This window comes from Erinaceus europaeus, chromosome 18, assembly GCF_950295315.1.
Source record: "Erinaceus europaeus chromosome 18, mEriEur2.1, whole genome shotgun sequence".
Taxonomy (NCBI): domain Eukaryota; kingdom Metazoa; phylum Chordata; class Mammalia; order Eulipotyphla; family Erinaceidae; genus Erinaceus; species Erinaceus europaeus.
Window position 1 is genome coordinate 72,781,956 of NC_080179.1, and position 24,314 is coordinate 72,806,269.

A 24,314-nucleotide genomic window follows, 5' to 3' on the forward strand; every position below is an offset into this window, starting at 1 on the left:
TATTTCACAGGATATTATTTTTCTCATTTCCCCCGTAAATATACATATCGTTTTTGTTCTTTTTTCTTAAGTTCCACCTGTGAGATCATCCATTATTCATCCTTCTCTTTTTGCCTTATCTCACTTAATATGATTTCTTCGAGGTATGTCAAGATAAAGTGGGGAAGTAGACTTCAGCATCTTTAATGGCAATATATCACAACTTTCTTAGCCATTTATCTGTTGTTGAACACTTAGGTTACTTCCAAGCTTGGACTACAAGCTGTGAATACAAGTGAGCCATAAAATGATTTCACACACCACACACACACACACACACACACACACACACATCAGGCAATACAAGCTAATGTATCAAAGAGTGTAACTCAAAATCAGGAAATCTTATTCTAGATTACCCTCTCCAACCTAATTACATCAAGCTATTTCTTTTAATTGAATAAAAGTAGCAGTAGGATGTAATGATTACTATCTCAGTTATATGACTGCTTGGAATACTTGCTGAAGTCTCATATTGAAAAGTGTTGATGCAACATCTAATATTTGTAATACTAGATGTAAAAGTTTTGATTTTATATCTTTTTTAAAAAAATTTTATTTATTGCATAGAGACAGCCAGAAATCTAGAGGGAAGGGAAAGAAAGAGAGAGAGACCTATAGACCTGCTCCAACATTCATGAAGCTTTTCCCCTGCAGGTGGGGACTGGGGGCTTGAACCTGGGTCCCTGCGCACTGTAATGTGTGTGCTTAACCAGGTGCACCACCACCCAGCCTCTGATTTTATATCTTATAAGAGATTTCAAGAAGGGCTAAACATAATGGTTATGCAAAAAATTTCATTCCTAAGACTGTGAGGTCCCAGGTCCAAACCCCTGCCTATGGTAAACCAGAGCTAAACTATGGTTTGGTCTCCATGTGTATATTTCTCTCAGTTTTTTTTTTAAATATTTATTTATTTATTTATCCCCTTTTGTTACCCTTGTTGTTTTATCTTTGTTGTTATTGATGTCACTGTTGTTGGATAGGACAGAGAGAAATGGAGAGAGGAGGGGAAGATGGGGAGAGAAAGACAGACACCAGCACACCTGCTTCACCGCCTGGCCTGTGAAGTGACTCCCCTGCAGGTGGGGAGCCTGGGGCTTAAACCAGGATCCTTAAGACTGTCCTTGTGATTAGCACCATGTTTGCTTAACCTGCTGAGCTACTGCCCAACTCCCATTTCTCTCGTTTTTTACCTTTCATTAAAATAAACATGCTTATAACATGAATGATATCTTCCCACCTGACTGTGGGCAGCCATACAGAAATTTTTTATTACTTAAATTCAGTTAAAGTATATATTTTGACCCTGAAAAACTCTGAAACCCTTTTCATCTCTTGTACATAGACTCTAGCATGTGTGATTTAATAATGATTGACAATATTGGTGGGATAAGAGGAGTACAATATCATCATACAGTTCTCACCACCAGAGTGTCATATCCCATCCCCTCCATTGAAAATGTCCCTATTCTTTCTGTCTGGGAGTCTGGACCAAAGATCTTTATGGGGTGCAGAAAGTGGGAGTCTGACTTTTGTAATTCCTCCTCTGCTGAACATGAGCACTGACAAGTCGATCCACACCCCCAGCCTGTTTTTTACTTTCCCTGGTGGGGCAGGGCTCTGGGGAGGTGGGGTTCTAGGACACATCTTACCACTAATACAAATATTATGCTTTTAAGGATAAAATATGTATATCAACCAATATTCTACTTACAATTTGTGATATTTTACTTACAACACCCAACAGGTCACACCTTTTTCTGTTCAGCTACAAAAATGTATGTTTTCACAGGAAATTTGTCACATATTTATGCCATTTTTTAAAACTCTAGTATTTATTTTTGTTATTTATTTATAAAATAAAAAATATTAAGATCATAGGATAAGAGGGGTACAATTCCACACAATTTCCACCACCAGAGTTCCATATATTGATGCAATTTTACCTTTCTATATATATTAAGTCACTTTTTTGGGGGGGGAATCTTTTGCAGAATAGTTGTTATTGCATATGCATGATCTCATATCTCCCCATGAAATGTGTCTGCACAACACACCCACTACCAACTAGCATCTTCTTCTACCATTGTGCATTATTTTATATTTCAAATAATGCTAGCTTATTGTTCTGGTGATATTTTATGGAATGATTGTTCTGTTCAAATCATTAAATCAGGTTTTATGTGGGAACACAGACCTGGAGAGTTCCATTCTCCCCCTTTCAGAAATTAGTGGGCAAGAGAGACACATGAATTAAAATAAACAATAACACAAAAGCCTCTGAGAGGACACTAAATATGAGAAATGCTATTATAAATGAGTGATTTTCGGTGATGATGGGAGGGAAGGGAAACTTGTTTCAGCAACAGAACCTACAGAAATGTTATGAAGTAGTCAGGATTAAGAATCCTATAACTGTGCTTCTGGGGACATGGCCAAGAAGTAACAAGGAGTGAAAGACTGCACCAGGGAAAAACCAGATAAAACAGAAGATGAAAACAAACAAACAAAAAAACCCCCAAACCCCATAACACAACTCACAGAGCTGGAGGAAAATTGCTGAGAGGCGTGTGTGTGTGTGTGTGTGTGTGTGTGTGTAATAAACAAGTGCATTGGGTGGGAGGGGGAGGTGGCCGGGAGCAAGGTAAGACTGGAATCCAGGTGTACACTGTAGCAGGGAAAGCAGATGGAGCCATTCTGAAGTGCAAACTCAGTACTCAAGAGGGGTCAGCAGCACAAAGAAAGCGAAAACCACCCACAGAATAAGGTGGCTGCAAAAGGCTGGCACAGCCAGGCGCCCAGTCAGGGCAACAGCATATAGAATGCCTGTCTCAGATCAAGTGCTGAAAACACAGCTTTGAGAAACAGAACCATCATGAAACTCCCACTGAACTGAATATCAGGAAGACCCTACCTGCCCCACCACATATACACAATACAGCCACAACGCCGCCTGCTGGTTAAATAACAGAAACCACTCCCAACTGAAACACACATGAGCGCTTGAAGTTCAGATTCAAGATCACTTAGAGAACGTGTGCATGCTTGATTTCAGAAAGCTAATTATGAAGGCAAGAATACTCTATCCTTCCAAAGTATCCTTCAAGTGTGGAGGAGAAATCACGAATTTCCCAAACATTACATTTCAGTAATTGCAAAAATTACTGAAAGGAGTACGACTGAGGAAGAAATAAAGGAACTCTAACTCCAGGGGAAGTAATCTGAGGTAGAATAGGAATGGAAACCCAAATAATAGCAACAAAAGGAGTGTATATGAAGTAGGAGGAAGGCAGAAAGGACAGAGTGATACGAGCAATGTTGGAGAACCAAGGTCAATCATCAGAGACCTAGGAATCAGATCAGAAACTCCGAAATCTCAACGTTTTCCTCACCTTTGCTGGAAGCAGAAGAAAAAGTGTTGCGTGGAATAGGTCAGGGAAAGATGAGTGGGTGTGGGATGATTCCACGTGAAGGTTGAACTTGAGAGACAAAAAGGGAGAACACAGACCAATATTTGGACTGAGAATGTCCTCTTGCACTAAAGCAGGGGAACAGAATAGGGATCTCAGAAGGGAAAAGAGTAGAGATCTACGGAGTCAGGCGGTAACGCAGCGGGTTAAGCACAGGTGGCGCAAAGCGCAGGGACCGGCGTGAGGATCCCGGTTCGAGCCTCCAGCTCCCCACTTGCAGGGGAGTCGCTTCACAGACTGTGAAGCGGGTCTGCAGGTGTCTGTCTTTCTCTCCCTCTCTCTGTCTTCCCCTTCTGTCTCCATTTCTCTCTGTCTTATCCAACAATGACGACATCAATAACTACAATAATAATAACTACAACAATAAAACAAGGGCAACAAAAGGGAATAAATAAATAAAATAAAATATTACTAACAAAAAAAAAGAGTATGGATCTGGTGGAAGAGAAGGCTTTGGATCTTCTGGAGAGGATAAGAATACATAGAAGACACTTGTTATGCATGACTGGGAAACCATATACATGTATAGGTGACAGATAATCCATTAACCACCCAATCAAATTAAAGAAAAAATTCTGTACTTATAAAAAATTGAGCAAAAAGAATATGTACTTTTCATTAAAATAAATGGAGTATTGAATAGATATATTTCTAGATACATTCTAAAATTTTAAGATAATTTTTAAAATTTTATTTATTTTCCCTTTTGTTGCCCTTGTTGTCATTTTATTGTTGTTGTTGTAGTTATTGTTGTGGTTATTGATGTCGTCATTGTTAGGACAGAGAGAAGTGGAGAGAGGAGGGGAAGATAGAGAAGGGGAGAGAAAGATACCTGGGGATCTGCCTTACTGCCTGTGAAGCGACTCCCCTGAAGGTGGGGAGCAGGGGGCTCGAACCTGGATCCTTATGTTGGTCCTTTGCGCCGCCTGCGCTTAACCTGCTGTGCTACCGCCTGACTCCCTATTTAAAAGTAATTTAAAATGTCAGTAATCTTTCCTTGATGAATCCCTCAGTCACTTGAAAAAGTACTCAGGATCTTCACTAAGTATACTTAATATAATTCTTATGGAGATATCTAGGGACAGGTGAACTTTGTGTTCTTTGGAATCCTGGAACATCATTTTATGCCTTAGTTGATGCTGTTTCTATGGTCATGATTTCTATTTACATCATAAAATAATACCAGCAGAAAATGATCTGGAATAAAATTATCTGAATTGAATATTTTGCTTCCATTTTTAAGACTCCTATTGTTGATGTGTTTTTTATTGTATAACTACTGCTAGACGCGTCTCCCAAGACCTTACATTGTTGTTTTAATTAGCGTTTTCTAACCACAGGTGAAGTTAACTCTCTTATGCTTGTCATCTTTATGCCTCAATGTTATGGTATTGGCTGTAAGGAAAGTGAGGTATTTTTGTGATACAAAATGATTGAATTTAGATGGAGTTGTGCTAAGTGTACAAGAAAGGCAGATACCAAATAATCTTCTTATATGTGGGATACAGAGAAACAGAGGTAGAAACCAGAAAGAATCAGAGGGAAACAAACCCTTAAACTTTAATAAGAGAACTGACGTCACCAAAATGTGGGAAGTATGAGGGTTGGTTAGGGTGGAAGTGGTACAATAGAGTTTGATGCAGAATTATTTGTACTTCGGCGGTGTGTGAGGTGTGGTAATATGCATTAGGAACAGGTATGGAAATATACTCCCCCAAAATACACCCCTGTAAGCCAGTGTTACCTCAAATAAAAATTAAAATGTAGAAAACATAAGTATATTAAAATCAGACAGAAATACAGACAGGCACACACACACAGGCTTGCATGCATGCAGGCAGGCACCACATATCATAAAGGAAACATTTACTTATAAGACTGGAACAATGGACATAGAAGTAGCAACCAGTTGTAATTGCCATTAAGAATTAAAGGAATTTGGGAGTCGGGCGATAGCGCAGCGGGTTAAGCGCACGTGGTGCAAAGCGCAAGGACAGGTAAGGATCCCAGTTCAAGCTCCCAGCTCCCCACCTGCAGGGGAGTCGCTTCACAGGTGGTGAAGCAGGTCTGCAGGTGTCTGTCTTTCTCTCCCCCTCTCTGTCTTCCCCTCCTCTCTCCATTTCTCTCTGTCCTATCCAACAACGCCAACGTCAGTAACAACAATAATAACTACAATTAAACAACAAGGGAAACAAAAGGGAATAAATAAATATTTTAAAAATTACTTCATTCTAGTGAGGTTGCTCATTTACATTTTTATAAAACTGTGCCCAACTAATGAATAAAGTTACTATGTTCCTTTTTTTTTATTTATTGGGGAATTAATGTTTTACCAGTTTGTACCTTTCAGCTGAGCAAGCATGTTTCTAAGACTAGTTCTTAGAGAGCGCTACCATTTTCCGTATTATGTCTGCTGGTTGCTCAACTTTACTGCTGCCAAGGACAGTTGATTTTCATTTGTTTGGCAGTGATTGAGCTCTTTATCTATAAAAAAGGAAAGACTTATATTTTATGAAAGAAATGGTGTAAGGCAACATTCCAAATCCATAAGACTTTGTCTCCAAAATGTTTTACAGTGCTTTATCAGATTATTCTAGCCTATCATAGCAACTGATTCTAACTGTCTTAAGGGTATGAGACCAGTGGATTGAGGGGGTAAACCCTGGTCACATGTATTTGTCATACTGTCCCCTGATCTGAGGGGAGATTATGTTAAAATCCAAGTAAAATATGGAAGTTTCAAGTTTCAAGAGGTAGTCTGATAAATTAGTAGTCAGAAAAGATAAATCCTGGGCTTCATCTTTTCCTAAAAAGAGACCTTTTTTTTTTTTTTTTCCTACACTGATATTGAAGACACTCAGTGGACTCACCCTCCATCTGCTCAGAAATAGTGACATATGAATGGCTTTGTGTTGTCTTCTGTTGGGTAGTCATAAACGTCTCAGCCATACACATCTATTCGTAACAGCATTATGAGAACTTCATTTTGTCAAGATGCTGTTCTGGTCACTTCATGACTTTCCCTTTAAGGAAGAATTTAGTTCAATGGAAGAAAGAAAAACAAATAAACAAACAAACACCAGGCCAACTTACAGCTTTAGGAAAGGTAAGTTTGTTATATGATAATAAGAGACACCCCTGTAGTGGAAGTTGTTTCTAAAATATTATACAACCTGTTAATATTCATTTCTTGTGATCATCACCAGAGGTCTAAGTCATTTTTCAGGTGTTTACCAAGCAGTCCAACCTGTTAACCAAGACTCATGAAGGACTGTAGGCCTTCAAGGTATTTCACCCTTCTCACAGTAACCAGTCACATTTCCTCCTTGACTTTTTGCCTGATGGGAGGATTTCTTTTCATCGATTGACTTTTAAGACCTCTCCTCAATAGGGCTATCAAGAAGTAGCTTCTAGCATGTTTTAGTGTACTCTCTATGAAATTATAGTTTTGAATGGAAGAACCAAACCTCATTAATCTAAGAGAAAGGGGATAAACTAGAAGTCTAAGGGCAACAATGCTGGGCTGATAGAACTGAGGTTTATAAAATAGGACTCAGCGCTAGCTAGTGATACTGTAGATCTAAGAATGCCCAGACAAGGCATTCATGACTTCTATTGACAAAGTCTCATAAGTCAGCAATAGATTTTATCTTATAACCTAAAGTACTTGAATGTACTTCACATAATTGGGTTTTCTATTATTTTAAATTTATATTTATGGAGCTGGGGCCACACATATCCCTTTCAGGGTACTTTTTAATTCACAAAGAGGAAGGGGAGGGAGGGACAGAAAAAAAGAAGAAGAAGAGTAGGAGAAGGAGGAATGGGAGAGGGAAGGAGGGAGGAGAGGAGAGGAGAGGGAATGGGAGAGGGTGGAGGGGAGGGGAGAGAAGGAAAGGAAGGAGAGGAGAGGGGAGGGGAGGGAAGGGGAAGGAAGGGAAGGGAAGGGAAGGGAAGGGAAGGGAAGGGAAGGGAAGGGAAGGGAAGGGAAGGGAAGGGAAGGGAAGGGAAGGGAAGGGAAGGGAAGGGAAGGGAAAAGGGAAGAGAAGGAAAGGGAAAAGGGAAGAGAAGGGAAGGGAAAAGGGAAGAGAAGGAAAGGGAAAAGGGAAGAGAAGCATGAGCTTCCCCATCACCATGTCAACTCTCATGTGATGCCAGATCTCAGATCTCTGCCACAGTCCTGCCAAAGCCCCTACCCAGTCTCATAAAGCTAGCTTTCCAGGCAATTCAATTATCTGCTTTCATTTAGTTTAGTCTTTTTTAAATTTATTTAATTGCAGGCAACTGTGGAGAATTTTTTTTTTTTACTTCTCATATAGACTCATAGTAACCCAATGTTCACATTACTGTTTTTCTGTGACTAATACTAGTTAATAAGATTTGAGTATTACTAGACATTTTATAATGTGATATAAGAAATGAAATATAATTTAGATTATTTTTGAATGTTTATCTCCTTTAAAACAAATATGTCAAGAAATGCAAATTGGTGATGAATGATATATGATGTGATGATTATATGTTATGGTTGTATATATGTAATACACTGAGTGCTGACAATTTATTATTATGTTTTAGGCACAAATGATAATAATTCTTGAGTTATGTAGGACTTCTTTACAGTGACATAACAACTTGAGATGTTTCTTTGCACTTGACTTCTCAAAACATCCTGATAGTCTGAATCAGTGTTTTGTTCCCAAAGTGTTCATTTTTAGGGCAGTGTAGGCAGAGGAAGGGAGATGGGTGAAATTTCTCATTCAAAGCAGAAACTAATTATTACTTAAGCTTTTGCAAAGTAGAGGCCTTTAAATTCTTTTAATGAGGAAGTTCTTTCTTATTGTGAATGGAAATACTTTCATATTTCAAAATTGTCCTATTACTTTAGCGAACACTTTAAAAATTGGTCCATTTGTTTCCATTAAACATTTATGACTGTGATGTGCCAAACATTTTCTTCCTGTATATAAGGATAGCATTGCTTTTAATGACCCACTATATATATTTTTCTTTTTTATTTATAAAATGGAAATATTGGCAAGATCATAGGATAAGAGGGATACAATTCCCACCACCAGAACTCTGTATCCAATCCCCTCCCTCGATATCTTTCCTATTCTTTATCTCTCCGGGAGCATAGACCCAAGATTATTATGGGGTGCCGAAGGTGGGAGGTCTGGCTTCTGTAATTGCTTCCCCACTGAACGTGGACATTGATAGTTCAATCCATACTGCCAGCCTGTCTCTCTCTTTCTATAGTGGGGTAGTTATCTGGGGAGGTGGGGCTTCAGGACACATGGTAGGGTCATCTACCCAGGGAAGTCAGCTTGGCATCATGATAATGTCTGGAATCTGGTGGCTGGAAAAGAGTTTAGATATGAAGCAAAACAAATTGTTGGCTGATCATGAACCTAAAGGCAAGAATATTGCAGATGAAGATCTGGGGTCTCCATTTTGGAAAAAGCTAGCAGGTCTATTTTAGGTATATTCCAAAGGGGCCCATGAGCCTACTAATTTTTGCCTGAGCTTTGCAGGTGACCTAAGTTATTGTCTGGTGGGGGATGGTGCCATAGTTGGAAAAAGGGCTGGACAGCTGGATCAGGGAAGAGTTGGTAGCTCCCAAATATGGGAAAAGTATGTAAATATTATTACCTATAAACTCCTTCAATTTTATGTGGGACTCATATTCCACACAGGAGACTCTGTGACCTCTGTTTCCCTGCAGGTCTGCTATCACCTACTGTGGTCACAGCTAGGAACATTCCAGGCTGCACTAATTTCAGGACCCATCATCCTCGGGTTATAGGTAGAATATGTTGTCCAACGTCCCTTCAGAGAATGGAACATTCCCTCCCCTTGTTGATCCACATTGAGGGCCAGATCCTATAGGGGCCCACAAAGGGATCCATTATGTTGTTCCTGATGGAGATGACCCGTGACATGGGTGAGAAGGATCTGTTAGAGGTCTAGGCCCATCATGTCTGTGTGGGAATCCTGAGACTCCCTGACTAGGGCCCCAGGTGATGGAGTGGCCTGGCAGTGACTAAAGAGTCATCATTAAAGTGTGCCAGTCTCTTACCCTTATTCAGCTTTTGTAGTCCTGACCTTGTGTGACAAGGTTAGCTTTGGAGTGATTGAGGGAAGCGTAATATAAAAGTATAAAACAAGATATTTTTACTAAATGTTCCAACTGGTGACTGAAAATTAATTAGTCACATAATTCCTATATTTAAATGGCCATTTGTGTATCTGTTTAGGATATGCCATTTGTGTATCTGTTTAGGATATGATTTGTGATCCAATTGAAATCTCTTTAAGTTGTAACCACACATTAAATTTGTGAGCTACTATGAGAACAATTTTTTTGAAATTGTGCTAAAATATATGTCTATTAACACATTTATATTGTTCTCAAATGTTAAATACTTGTGAGGGCTAATAAATTTTTTAAAGTTTATATAAAAATATAATTTTTAATTTATAGTTATCAAATTAGATGATATTAGATGTATTTCAGAAATGTAGAAAAACCTCTATTTAAATTACTTTGTTTAGCATTTTTTTTTCACATAAACTAGATTCTCTCAGAATTTCATTTTGGTGACCATCATTGGGGTCATAGCTTTGAAGTCTTCTTTAGGAAGTTGATATATATAACTCTTAAGGTTTTCTTTAAGCTGACAAATTGATTTATGATTGCAAATGGTTTCCTTTGTCTTCCCATCATGTTTGATGTTTCCAAGAGGTTCAATGCTCAGGGTCTATATTTAAGCCACCAGGTCAGTGATCAGTAATAATTCACAGTCACAGTGCCTAAGACTATATAGCACTGAATGTGGGGCAGTCCAAAAGTCTAAGATTGCAAATGCATTGCAGACTAGCAGACTGTAAGCAATAGATGACAGGCAGTTCGCTGGCTCCACACCCTTGTTCCATTACTATGGAAAACGAATTCCAACATGGCTTTTTTAAAAGCTGTAGGACCCTTTCAAAAGCTGCCTTTGCAGTTCCCACACAATTTGTCGTTTTAATTTTCCCCGTTTTTCTGTTGTAAATTCATAGGCAAAAACTTCAAATAAACTTGGGTGCCAGAATTTTGATTAAATCTGTCCCCTGCTCACCCAGTTGAAGGTATATGTCTTATGAATCTCTTCCCAATTGTGGCCTGTTGTCACCTGGAGTAAGACTGAAGGGTGCAGAGTAGGGCTGAGTGCTGTGAGGCAGTGCTGAACATGGTGCAGTGACCCTTTACCTTGGGTGAATGAGTCCTGTTGCAGGTTTGCCACCTTAAGTACTTAGAGGTTTTGTCCATTCTTGTGTTAGCTTGTGCAAAATTCAGGCCCATTGTATGTGGGAGTTTCCATGTATTCTGTAGGTTTGCTGCTACTCTTCTGTCTTGACTCTACCCCCACCCCCATCACCACTTTTTCTTTCAATTTAATCACAAATTTGAGTCAAAGCTGGGGTACAATTCATTGATGAGTCTGCATGGATCAAAAAGAAACCAGAGTGAATTGATAAAAAAAAAAAAAAACAGATTGAATATGCCATTCCAAAGTTTCCTTGAAATTTCAATGGTTTAAGAAAGTAGAAGACTTTTTTACTCTTCTCCGTTACACAGCAGTGCTAATGTCTTCTTTACATGACTGTAGTTTTTGTTCAGCATATAGCTTTCAATGTCGCTGCAGTATGAGAGCAAGAAGAGAGAATTAATGACCATGACTAGAATTGGCACACATCATTCATATCATTAGTCAACAAACTATGCCTACCTTCTGGGGAAGTTGGATGTACTGTTTGTAACTTCTGGGGAAGTTGGGTGTACTCTTTGTTGTGTGTGTCCAGAAGATAGAGAGACTGAAAAATTCCTTTTTTTTAAATATTTATTTTATTTATTTATTCCCTTTTGTTGCCCTTGTTGTTTTATTGTTATAGTTATTATTGTTGTTGTTGTTGTTGGATAGGACAGAGAGAAATGGAGAGAGGAGGGGAAGACAGAGAGGAGGAGAGAAAGATAGACACCCGCAGACCTGCTTCACCGCTTGTGAAGCGACTCCCCTGCAGGTGGGGAGCCGGGGTTCGAACTGGGATCCTTATGCCGGTCCTTGTGCTTTGCGCCACCTGCGCTTAAGCTGCTACAGCCCGACTCCCGAACAATTCCTATCTATCAGCTATTGAATAGTTAGACTGTCTGCTACTCCACAAAGACAAGTAGTGACAATGGAGTGATATTAAATGCATCAAAGGATAAAGTATATGATCTATAAAGCTTTACAGGAGATTTTTGATCTGAATATTGAAGTTGATGAGCAGAGATTATTCTGGTCATCTTAGATCAAAGAGACAGATTTTTCTGTCTATAGGAATATCAGTCAGGAAGTCAAAAAGAGAGAAGGGCATGGAAAGTTTGAAAATTCCTCATTAAATTCCCACCACTTCAAAAATTTATTTTTCAAAGAGCATTGCAAAGATGGATGTGTAATGAAGATCATCACTGAATCATAGTTTATTGTAGAAATTATGGAAAACAATGTAAATATTTAATGGAAAAGGATGGTTGAATAATTCAAACCAAGTTATAACATAGTTTGCAGATGTTAGCAATAGTGGATTCATATATTATGTGTAAAGATTTTCATAATTAATTTTAGGTGCTAAAAATAAGCATTGTGTTAATGATAAGAACAATGATGAGTTCAACCATATAAATTATCCTACTTAAAACACATATATGTTTCCAGATAGACCAGTTTCAACCATTTCAAACTCTAGTTTCATTCATCTTAATAGAGGATAGCTACTTCTCTTTTTCATGCGTCTTAGCATATTATAATTTTGATGTGAAAAGTAGGTGAAAGGTAGTTTTGAAAGCTGATGTCTCTTGTTTCTGTGGATGGACTCTCACTCATCTAGCTGGTAGAAAATGTTATCTTACTGATTTCTTAATAGAGGAGCCACTTTCCTGGGAACTATTAGTTAGTATCTGCTGAACTGATTCATTCAGCTCTTGTTGTTTGCAAATGTCTTGTTGCACAAAAATCTAGCTATATATAGAACATAAATCAGAGCTTGTAATAGTCTTGAGGACACACAAAATAGTTCACTTGGATAATATGCTGTTTTGTCATGGCATGCTTCGCCTACATTCACTGCTATGGTCCCCAATAAATAGCCTTGAAAAAATGTTATTTTGGGGAGTCGATGGTAGAGCAGTGGGTTAAGCCCACGTGGCACAAAGCACAAGGACCTGTAAGGATCCCAGTTCTAGCTCCTGGCTCCCCACCTGCAGGGAAGTCACTTCACAAGCGGTGAAGCAGGTCCGCAGCTGTCTATCTTTCTCTCCCCCTCTCTGTCTTCCCCTCCTGTCTCCATTCCTTTCTGTCCTATCCAACAACAATGACATCAATAACAACTACAACAATAAAACAAGGGCAACAAAAGGGGATAAATAAATAAATGTTTTTTAAAAGATTTATAAAAGAAAAAATGTTATTTTTAGCTGTTAGGGGACTGGATGGTGGCATACCCAGTTGAGTACACATGTTACCACAGCAGGGATCCAGGTTGGAGTCCCCATTCCCTACCCACAGAGGGGAAGCTTTCCCTCTCTCTCCTTATCTCTTCTTCCCATCTCTATTTGTCTCTGTCCTATCCAATGAAATAGAAAGGGGAGGAATGACCCCTGGGAGAGGTAGATTCATAAATCAGGTACTGAACCCCAGTGATAACCCTGGTGGCAAAAATAAAAAAAAATTATATATATATATATGTATATATATACACATACATACATACATATATATTATTTGTAGTTCATTAGGATAAATCTAGCTGATCATGTGTGAAATAGTATGAATTTAGCTAATGTATCCTATATAAAAGTATATATGATGGTATTGATAATGGATATAATGAACTACTATTAATTATATTGCTGTTAGAATCCTGTTTGGTTTTTAAAATCAATATGCTAAAATGAGTTTATATTGAATTCCTCAATTTTAGCAAGAATTAAAAAAATTGAAGGTCTTTAAACTGATCTTTAGAACATGGCTCAGGCAATACTTGGCTGGGGACAAATTGGTCTATCTGGTACAAGGCTGAGTCAAGTGCTGGTGTGATTTTGTTATCTTCTGATAAAGAAACACAAACATTGAAGCCTATTTAAAATGAACTAAACAAGAATTGTCTTAAAGAAACTGATTTGTGGGCTGGTGAGTTAGCATAATGGTTATGCAAAATTCTTTAATGCTTGAGGCTCTGAAGTCCCAGTTTCAATCCCCAGCACCACTATAATCCCGAGCTGATCTTCCTAGCTCCCTCTTAATGTGTGTGTGTGTGTGTGTGTGTGTGTGTGTGTGTGTGTGCGTGTGTGTGTGTGTGTGTGTGTGTATACACACACATATATATGATTGATTTGTTAGTAACAAGTTATGGATATTCAGCAGTGAAATAAACTAGGATTCAAGGTTTTGGTGTTGCATTTAGGAGACATTAAAGTGAGAATAGCTAAATTGTCTCTAAAAAGAAAAGTATTAAATGCAAATAAACAGCAATAGTATAACTGAGGATAGAAATACAGTTTAAGTGGTGTTTTTTTTCATTTTTTAAGAAGTCTGAGACTTTATTCTTTTTTATTAATTTTTTTAGAGAGATGCAGAGAGAGAGAGATAGAGAGAAGAGAGAGAGAAGACAGAGAGAGAGAGAGAGAAGAGAGAGAGAAGACAGAGAGAGAGAGAGAGAAGAGAGAGAGAGAGAAACAGCAGAGCACTGCTCAGCTCAGGCTTATAGTTCTTCTTCTTCTAGCGTTTGCCCTTCTTCCGTAGCCAGTCAACAGCGTCAGGTTGAGCCTGATGTCAAGTTACGAGACCTCCTTTGAATCTGGAGAGGTGGCAGTCGTTGACTATGTGGGTCATAGTCTGTCTGGAGCCGCAGGGGCAGTTTGGGTCGTCTCTGGCTCCCCAGCGATGGAACATAGCGGCGCACCAGCCATGGCCTGTTCGATAGCGATTGAGGAGGGCCCGATCATAACGTGCTAGGTCAAAGCTGGGTTGACGCTTGCAGGGGTCTGTGATGAGGTGTTTGTTCTTGACCTCAGCTGACTGCCAACTCTGTTTCCAAGAGACTGGAACAGAGAAGTTCAGTGTAGGCGTAGGGGACCAGATTGGGTGACGAGACGTCAAGCGTTGGACAGGGTGGGCGAAGATATCCGCGTATATTGGCAGGTCCGGTCTAGCGTAGATGTGGGAAATGAACTTAGATGATGCCGCATCCCTACGAATATCTGGCTTATGGTGGTGCAGGGGATTGAACCTGGGACTTAGGAGCCTCAGGCATGAGAGTCTGTTTGCATAACCATTATGCTGTCTCCCCCGCCCTAAGTGGTGTTTTTGAATCATGGCATATATGAAACATACATTTTACTTCAATGTTCAGAGAAATATTCATAATCCAATATACATAAAGGAATAATACAATTAAATAAATAATGTTCCTATTGGTAGAATGACCAATAATGTTTATATAGATTATACTAATCTACTTTGCAGTCCAACTAACTCGGAGTTTATAACATTTCCATCCTTATTCAAATCAGTAATCAAATCAGAATGTACAGCTGCTTGACTTCTGCATTCCATTTCCATTTGCCTATTAGAATAAGAAAGGAACACAAATGCTCCATTGATAGGTTTTTTTTTTAGATTTTTCTTTTCTTTTTTTTTTTTTTTTCTTCCCTCCAGGGTTATTTCTGGGGCTTGGTGCCTGCACTAATGAATCCACTGCTCCTGGAGGCTATTTTTTCCATTTTGTTGCCCTTGTTATTTATCATTGTTGTTATTGCTGTCATTGTTGGATAGAACAGAGAGAATCAAGGGGGAGAGAAAGACAGACACCTGCTTCACTGCTTGTGAAGCGACCCCCCCTGCAGGTGGGGAGCCAGTGGGCGGCTCAAACCTGGATCCTTACAGGTCCTTGCACTTTATGCCATGTGCTCTTAACTGCTACAGTCCTGCCCCCTGCTTTTGTTTTTATTATGACAGTTGGAAAGTGTGTGTGTGTGTGTGTGTGTGTGTGTGTGTGTGTGTGTGTGTGTGTGTGTGTGTGTGTTTAAAATATGTAGAGGAGAGAAATCAGCAGGTAAGGAAAAAAGGCGTTATTTAAAGATACTGCAGGTCAGACAACCTTCAGGGCCCCATCGCTTAGTCTTCTCCATTTCCTATTTTTGGTGATGAGTGAAAGGGGTATTTTTTGTTTATTTTTGCAGAATGTGTTCTCTTTCCCTCTCTTCCTTTCCCCATCTTCATTTGTCTCTCCCTTCTTCCCCCTCGCCCTTCCTTTCTTTCTCTTTCTTTCTTTCTTGCTCACCCTTTCTTTCTTTTTTCTTCTCTTCTCTTTCCTTTTCCTTTTTTTTTTCCCTTCTTTTTCAGAACATTGCTCAGCTTTAGCTTATGGTGGTCCTGGGGATTGAACCTGAGACCTTTGTTTCCTCTTTTGATATAACCATTATGATACCCCCCATCCCTACAAGTTATATTCTTACAAGTAAGACCCAGAATCACTTAAGATGAAAACACCAAAAAGTCTGACATTACACCAGAAAAAAATCCTAAAAATGTCAATTTTGCATTCATTAGAGGTTGTTATAGAAAAATGTATTTACTTTGGAAGTCACTTGGTGTGATACACATTAAATTTTATATTCTACATGGAGATGATGGGAATATTAATGGACAATAATTATATATGTGCTACAAATATTTCATGGTATAAGATTACTATTTATGACAGGTTTATATTTGCTCATAAGACTTTTAACATCTGCACAAATTCCTGCTACCACTGGGGAAACTATAATTTTTATAATACTAAGCAGTCACACCATTGAACATGTTATATATGAAAATATCTTTTGGTGCCTTACTTTTATGTTCATGTACTAAGATGTAGTTGAGCCCTATAATTTCCTACATATAGGAGACCGCCCGACCCCCAGAGGTTTATTATTTAAACAGTTTTCACAGGAATACAGATGACATCATGCAAGATTATTTTTATTAGCAATAAAATAACTCCAGACATTATTATCATTATATATATGATTATCATTATAGATTCTCCTTGAAAGTTTCTTTGGTCTTGAGACAGCCTCCCCTCCCCTAGATTTTGACCATCTGTGTGGCCTTGGTGTGGCTAAAATCATTTCAAACATTATTTTCTTTGCTTAGGCTGCCTGTGTTGCTGCCTGTGTTGGGTAACGTATCTTTTCTGGATCTCAGTCTAATTACTTTTCTTCTTAACCCATTCCTGGATGGGTCTAAGTAAGTAACACTTTTCTAATATCTAGGAAACTGTCGACCTATTTAAATCTTCTGCTGTAACCTAAGAACACACTAAAAGGCTCTCTTCTGAGTATATGAGAGCTCACTAATGCTTGCCTATGTGAAAGTCTAACTTGTCCTCATAAACCCTCACATAGCTATTTAACTACACAACCTCTATCTATCTACCATACATACCTGTAAGTGAAGGCAGGGGTCTGTGGGTGAGGATACACAACAGAGCCTTTTGCTAACTAGGTGAAGACCATAGTATGTCACTCAGACTATAAGCCTCCCATAATTCTGGCTTTTGGTCCGAGTCCAGCTAACTGAGAAGCTGTAGTGGTGACAAGTAGCTCTTTTCCTGGAAGCCTCTCAGTGGGGACAGCAGCTTCTGCTCCTGGGCCATTTTTGGTCTTGTTACACTCACTGCCAGAATTGCTGTCACTATGTGCTTCCCCTGGGGATCTTTCTACTCATAGTCCCCAGCTATATTTGTATATATCCAGTGTAGCCAATAAGTCTTTGAGTTATCAATGTAAGGAAAAATAGCTTCAGTTTAGTCTGAGGACTCCCCGCTTTGCAGTTAGTCCTAGCCTGCTGGAGACTGTGGCAGGCAGCAGGCCTGACTTGCCTCCACCATTTTTATTGTCCTCAAGTAATATCTGTATGTTTTCAGTATGCCAATAAATCTTCAAATAATCAATGTAATAGGAACCAAGAAGAAAAATAACTTCAGTTTAGTCTAGGACTTCCCACTTTGCAGTTAGCCCTAGCCTGCTGGAGACTGTGCCATTCAGCAGGCCTGACGTTGCTTCTGTCATTTAATGACCAGAATGTGTATAAGAAATATATTATGTGCATGTCTGTATACAGCACATAGAATATGCACAGTCAGAACAAGGTTGTGTTTGTTTTATTGCCATCAGGTTTATATATGGTGCTCAGTGCCTGCACAATTCGTGTTTCAGTGTTCCCTTGTTTTTTAGTGAGTGAGAAATGGAGATAGGGAGACAGGGAGACAGGGAGACAGGGAGACAGGGAGACAGGGAGACAGGGAGACATGGAGACAGGGAGACAGGGAGAAGAGACACTTGCGGCACTGCCCTACCAGTTCAGACACTTCACCCTTCAGGTGGTGACCAGGGACTTAAAAACCAGGGTCCTAGCACATGACAGCACATCCTCTCTACCAGGAGAGCCACCACCAGACCCCTGCTTATGTTCTTTACTTGAGAATTAGAAGGGTTTCTGAGGGAAATATAGATTGATTTATAGCACTTATACTCAAAAATATGCCTTTGTTTTTAAGGAGGCACAGAGAGATGGAAGGTGAGAGAACTAGAGGTGTGTTTGTGGGGATGGTGGCATGACGTGGACACCTGTTCTGGTCATAGGCGGGACTAGGAGTTGATCCTGGAGCCTTGTCCTTTCAAAAGATGCTTTTTACTCCACTCAGTCACATTTTGACATTTCTCTGAAATCCCTTTTTTTAAATTTCTTTATTGGGGAATTAATGTTTTACATTCAACAGTAAATACAATAGTTTGTACATGCATAACATTTCCCAGTTTTCCTTATAACAATACAACCCCCACTAGGTCCTCTGTCATCCTTCTTGGATGGGTCTTCTACCCCCTATCCCCCAGAGTCTTTTACTTTGGTGCAATACGCCAATTCCAGTTCAGGTTCTACTTGTGTTTTCTTTTCTGATCTTGTTTTTCAACATCTGCCTGAGAGTGAGATCATCCCATATTCATCCTTCTGTTTCTGACTTATTTCACTTAACATAAATTTTTCAAGTTCCATCCAAGATTGGCTGAAAACAGTGAAGTCACTGTTTTTAATACTGAGTAGTATTAAATCAATTCTTAAAAAAGAACTTCAAGATATAGCTTAGTATCTATACAAGGTCAGTGTCTCACCTGTAGTATAAATTCACCAAAGCCACAGTCAGAAGCTCAGATTTTTAGGGACAGTTAACCTACATCTAAGGGAACATGTTAGAGTTTATTTCTTCAATTTAGGAAAGAAAGAAAAGAAAAAGAAGAGAAAAGGAAAGCTTTCTCGTGAGATTCTAGTGATTATTTGTATTTTTGCTTTTTACGGTGAAGGAGATGCCTAACTTTTTTTACATAATAACTTTTAAATAGTTAAAGACTGGGTACATAGAATTTTCTCTTTTTCCAACAACGACAACAACAATAATAACTACAACAATAAAACAACAAGGGCAACAAAATGGAATAAATAAATAAAATAAATATTTAAAAAATAAAAATAAAGAATTTTCTCTTTTTAAATCATTCTAACTTTTTTGTTGTTTACTTGAAAAGATTTCCAAGCTAGTCATGTATTTTCTGATACCCTTATCTGATGGTGCTTAGGACAACTATTCTCCTTTATAGTTCGTCATATATCATTCTAAAGAGAGGGTAAACTTTCAAAGAGAATAGTCAACTGCTTGATTAATTATATATTAATATTAGTAATACCAGGTTTGATGGGTTATGTCTGTCCTACTTTTGAACACATTTAAAATATGTTTAGTTTTATATAATGTTATAATTTATACAATTTTAAAAAACATTTAATCTCTATATACTAGTGTTTGTACTTGGAGATGTGTGATTATGTGTTATGATCTAAGCTGTAGCAAATTTTTGGAAGAGTCAAAATAGGAACCACATTCTTTTTACTTCAACTAATGTAATATCACTAGAGAGAGTAAGTTATAATCACCTGGAATCTTCACTTACTGTCATTTCGTAATACGCTACAGACATCTGGTTGTATATACACTTGTGTTCTCTCTGTCTCTCTCTCATCCCTCTCTCTCTCTCTGAAATGTATTTTAGAGCTAGAAAGTACATTAATCTTGCAGTAACTTGGGGGAAAATGACAAGTCCATTCACTTGTATAGTGAATTCTCCTAATGAATAGTTAAGCCTAGGGGGCCCGGAGGTGGCGGCCGGTTAAGCGCACATAGGACTAGGCACAAGGAGTCTCCAGGAGTCCAGTTGGAGCTGCCGGCTCCCCATTTGCAGGGTGGGACACTTCACAAGCAGGTGTCTTATCTTTCTCTCTCGCTCTCTATCAGTCTCACCTCTCTCAATTTCTCTCTGTCCTATTGAACAAAATAGAAGGAAAACAGGCTGTCAGGAGCAGTGGGTTTGTAGAGCACCAGCAATAACCCTGGAGGCAAAGAAAGCGGTGAAGCCTAAGTATCACTGTAAATAGTTTCCAGTATAGAACTCATAGTATTGCAGTACAGGCTGACATTTGAATTTTTTCATGTCACCACTTTGAAGGTGTTCTTATTTGAAAATGCCTTGACGAAAGAATGAATTTACCATGGAGACAGAGTCCCCAATTTTGCCTTTATAAAAATGTAAGAACAGTAGATCTAAGAGGGATTGAAACATTTAATTGCATACAATGGGAGATTAATTAGATATATTTACAAAAGGTTCATTTTTATAGAGTTATTTATACTCATTTTAGATAGTTATCTGCTACACATAACCCCATCTAACTAGGTATATTTTAAACTATTACAGAAATCTTTTAAGTTTTGAAGATTGGAATGCCGTGATTGTCTTAGACTTTTATTATGCATGTATATTAATAGATTTGAAAGGTAATATGCAACACTGATTTATTTAAAATAATCATTTCTCCTATGCAGTGTATCAGATGATTTGTAAGAATAAAATTTGATGCTTAGAGATATATATTTATATCAAGTTTAGCATCTAATGTAACACATAAGTTTTTTTTTCTCAGCCTGTTATCTGTGTTTATATGTGTCTGTGCCTGTTTGTGTCTTACAGCTGTTATTTCAAGAAACCAAGAAGGGCCAGGAGAGATGGGAAAAGCTGTGCTGATTCCTAAGGATGACCAGGAAAAAATGAAAGAACTCTTTAAAATCAATCAGTTTAACCTTATGGCTAGTGATATGATTGCCCTGAACAGAAGTCTGCCAGACGTAAGATTAGAAGGGTGAGTTTATATGTGCTCTATGATCTTCTCTAGTAATAATCACTGCATTTCATAGTATCTCTAGAATTCAGTTGACTACTCACATATTAATTCGAGTTGAGAATGATATGGTTCCGAATACTTACACCACAACAGAAATCTACTGTGCATAAATGTTGAAAAATACTAGCTATTTACTTCCCTTGTAGGACAAATTATGTTACTTGTAAAGACTTTACAGAAGACAGATATCTCACAGGTTTTCTTCATGACATGCCTTTTTTTTTTTTTTAGTTTTGCTTTGTTTCGTCTTGCCAAATATAAAGCAAATATGCTCTTTATTTTTTAAATTTTTTATTTATAAAAAGGAAGCATTGACAAAACCATAGGATAAGAGGGGCACAGCTTTGCACAATTCCCACCACCAGACCTCTGTATACCAACCCCTCCCCTGATAGCTTTCCTATTCTTCATCCCTCTGGGAGTATGGACCCAGGGTTATTATGGGATGCAGAAGGTGGAAGGTCTGGCTTCTGTAACTGCTTCCCCACTGAACATGGGCGTTGACAGGTGGATCCATCCTCCCAGCCCGCCTCTCTCTTTGGCTAGTGGGGCAGAGCTCTGGGAAAGCGGAGCTCCAAGGCACAGCAAATATGCTCTTTAATAGATTATTTACTCACCTGCATAGAAATCATTTATACTTTTCAATTGCCTATTATTATTAACCCTTTAAATATATTTATTATGTATTGGAGAAATGCAGATGTGATATATATATATATATATATGTATATATATGCTTATATATATTAGCCAAAAAATTTAAATAGATATGATAAAATTCAGAATATTTAATAGATTGTCGCTCTTTATCAAGCTTTTACAAAGAAAACCTTTGCTACAGAAAAGATACATTCTGAGATTTCTGAAACGCTCTGCATTTATCATAAGCCCCAGAACACACTACCATGTATGCTGATGTGGTGCTGTCAGGCTTGCTTTATACACAACAAAAAATAGTGAAGGAAAAAACAGCATGCCCCTTGAAAATGTATTGTATTCCATGAATGGTTGTGTGATGTTAACACCATATTCACTAAAACTGATGTCGTTCATTTCTGAGTTATCTTAAATAAAACTAAAATCCAGTCAACAAAAATCACTGTTGGTATACTGATCAGAAGAGTCATTTGGTAGCTTTGTGACTAGCTTCTTACACTCTGTTGTTGTTTCGGATCACTTTATTGAGGAAATAATGCATTGCTAGATGGGTGTCACGGGGGCGTATTTCTACCTCGATAGCCTGACATAGAGTTTGGCACACCTCAGTCTCCACCAACCATCCTTCTCCTTGCCTGAAGGGCACTGTATACTGCCCCTCCCAACTCTCTCTTCTGCTTCCATCACTATTCACCCAAATCTGCTAGAATAGACCACAGTCCACTGAAACTTCTCCTAGTATTGTCCTTGCTTTGTTTCATAGTTTCCACTTGGAAAATCATTCTGGATTTGTCCTCCTTTCCCTGATGTATTGCACTTAATATGATTCCCTCTGGTACCATTCAAACTGTAGCAGAAGAGGTTTCATAACTTCTTTTTTTTTTAATATTTATTTATTTATTCCCTTTTGTTGCCCTTGTTGTTTTATTGTTGTAGTTACTATTGTTGTTGTCGTTGTTGGAGAGGACAGAGAGAAATGGAGAGAGGAGGGGAAGACAGAGAGGGGAAGAGAAAGATAGACACCTGCAGACCTGCTTCACCGCCTGTGACGCGACTCCCCTGCAGGTGGGGAGTCGGGGTTCGAACCGGGATCCTTATGCCGGTCCTTGCGCTTTGCGCCACCTGCGCTTAACCCGCTGCGCTACAGCCCGACTCCCTCATAACTTCTAACAACTGTTTAGTATTCCACTATATATACTTCCTGACTTCCGTATACACTCATCTGGTTTTGGATACTTGGGCTGTTCAGAATCTTGGTGGTTACAGATAGATAACACTGCCATTAATGTAGGCATGCATATATTGCTTCCCATTAGTGTTCTTGTCTTCTTTGGATAGGTGCCCAGGAGAGGAATTGCAGAACTGAATTTGTAAATATTTTTTAGTATAAAACTAGTTCATACTTGTTTGATGCTGAAAACACTTTTTCCCTTCAATTTAGGGCTAGCTCCAGTACAATTTTTGTATAGTTCTATTTTAAAATGGTTGGGCCACATTAAATTAGCCAAAGTGAAGACTGACTATGAGTTATATAAGTTTATTTAAAAATTGTTTTTATGAATAATTACTTTAATAAAGAGCTTTACCTGTTAACAGTGGAAAACTGGAGTTAATATTTGTTTTAGAAGGTGTGTGAACCAACCGAATATTGAATTCATTCAAATACTTTAATACAATATACCCTTAAACTGTCTCAGCTGAATTCAGAAAAGTGTTCAAATACTTTAGTGTTGTATTTGGCTTTACTGTCAGTCGACAAATATTTGAAGATGTGTTCAGAGGAAGAAATCTAAGTAAATACTCTAGATTTTTACAGAGACAATATTAGATAAAACCAGTTTTTCTTGGAGGTGATAGTTATGAAATATCTGGACAAATCAGAGTCAAAGTCTTACATTTTCATTTGGAGCAATGTTCAACTGATTCAGTTTACCTATTTATTTAATGTAGTTAGTATATTGATATGCATTATACATCTACATGTAACATTTAATTTTAATAAAAGATAGTGGCCTATAAATTAAGGCAGTAGGATATTTGAAGTGCAATTAAAACTGGATGCCTTATTAGATTTTTTTTTTGAAGACTCTATTTTTGTGATTCATTGTCTAATCTGTAAATATACATAGATGATATTCATTACAGTTATAACCCTCTTTGGTCTTTGGCCAACTTCTATAACTTTAACATATAAAGTGAAATGCTGAGAAATTCTGATTCAGAACTTTAAAAATATTATTGCTGATTTGATGCATGGAAGACATAGTCTTAGTGATCTGTTAGCATATTTCTCACCAATTACATGTCTAAGTATTTCTATATATTTTACATTTAGACTGTGCTTTTGTGTGTTTTCACATGTTAGTATTAGAAGAAAGAATCATATAAGAAACCTTATTTTTAGTATCAAGCATGATAAGAAGTGGTATGTATGGTTTGGAAGTGTATAGCAATGACTAAAGCTAAGTCTTTGCTTCCTGCGCTTTAGGGAAAGATAAAAGAATTTACGAAAGTAAGGGGTAGAGAGTGGAGTAGTCGTGAAGCCTTTGAGAAACTTACATTTGACTAAATTGAGTAGACTGAGAGCATCTACTTATTATTTCCTCTTACTAATACACAGAATTGTTAAATAATTACTAGGTTCATAGAACAAAAAATATTGGAACTATATTAGACCCATGGATATATAAAATTCCTGAAGCTAAAAAAGTAATAGAAATAAGCATTAGGCTAATGCATAGATGCATATGTTTATGATTACATTCTTTTCTTTATAAAAGGA

The 24,314-nt window shown here is 38.1% G+C and overlaps 1 protein-coding gene across 4 annotated transcripts in view; it reads left to right on the forward strand.

Moving 5' to 3' along the window:
* Positions 1–24,314, forward strand: part of GALNT13 (polypeptide N-acetylgalactosaminyltransferase 13) — a 555,668-nt gene that overhangs the window by 169,120 nt on the left and 362,234 nt on the right. For 3 of the 4 annotated variants that reach the window (XM_060178155.1, XM_007520879.3, XM_060178154.1), the window contains exon 3: positions 20,665–20,833. In XM_060178155.1, the coding sequence (XP_060034138.1) occupies positions 20,665–20,833 (169 nt within the window). Of the gene's footprint in view, positions 1–6,491; positions 6,619–20,664; positions 20,834–24,314 lie in introns of those variants that run through there. The other variant, XM_060178156.1, reaches the window with a different exon arrangement.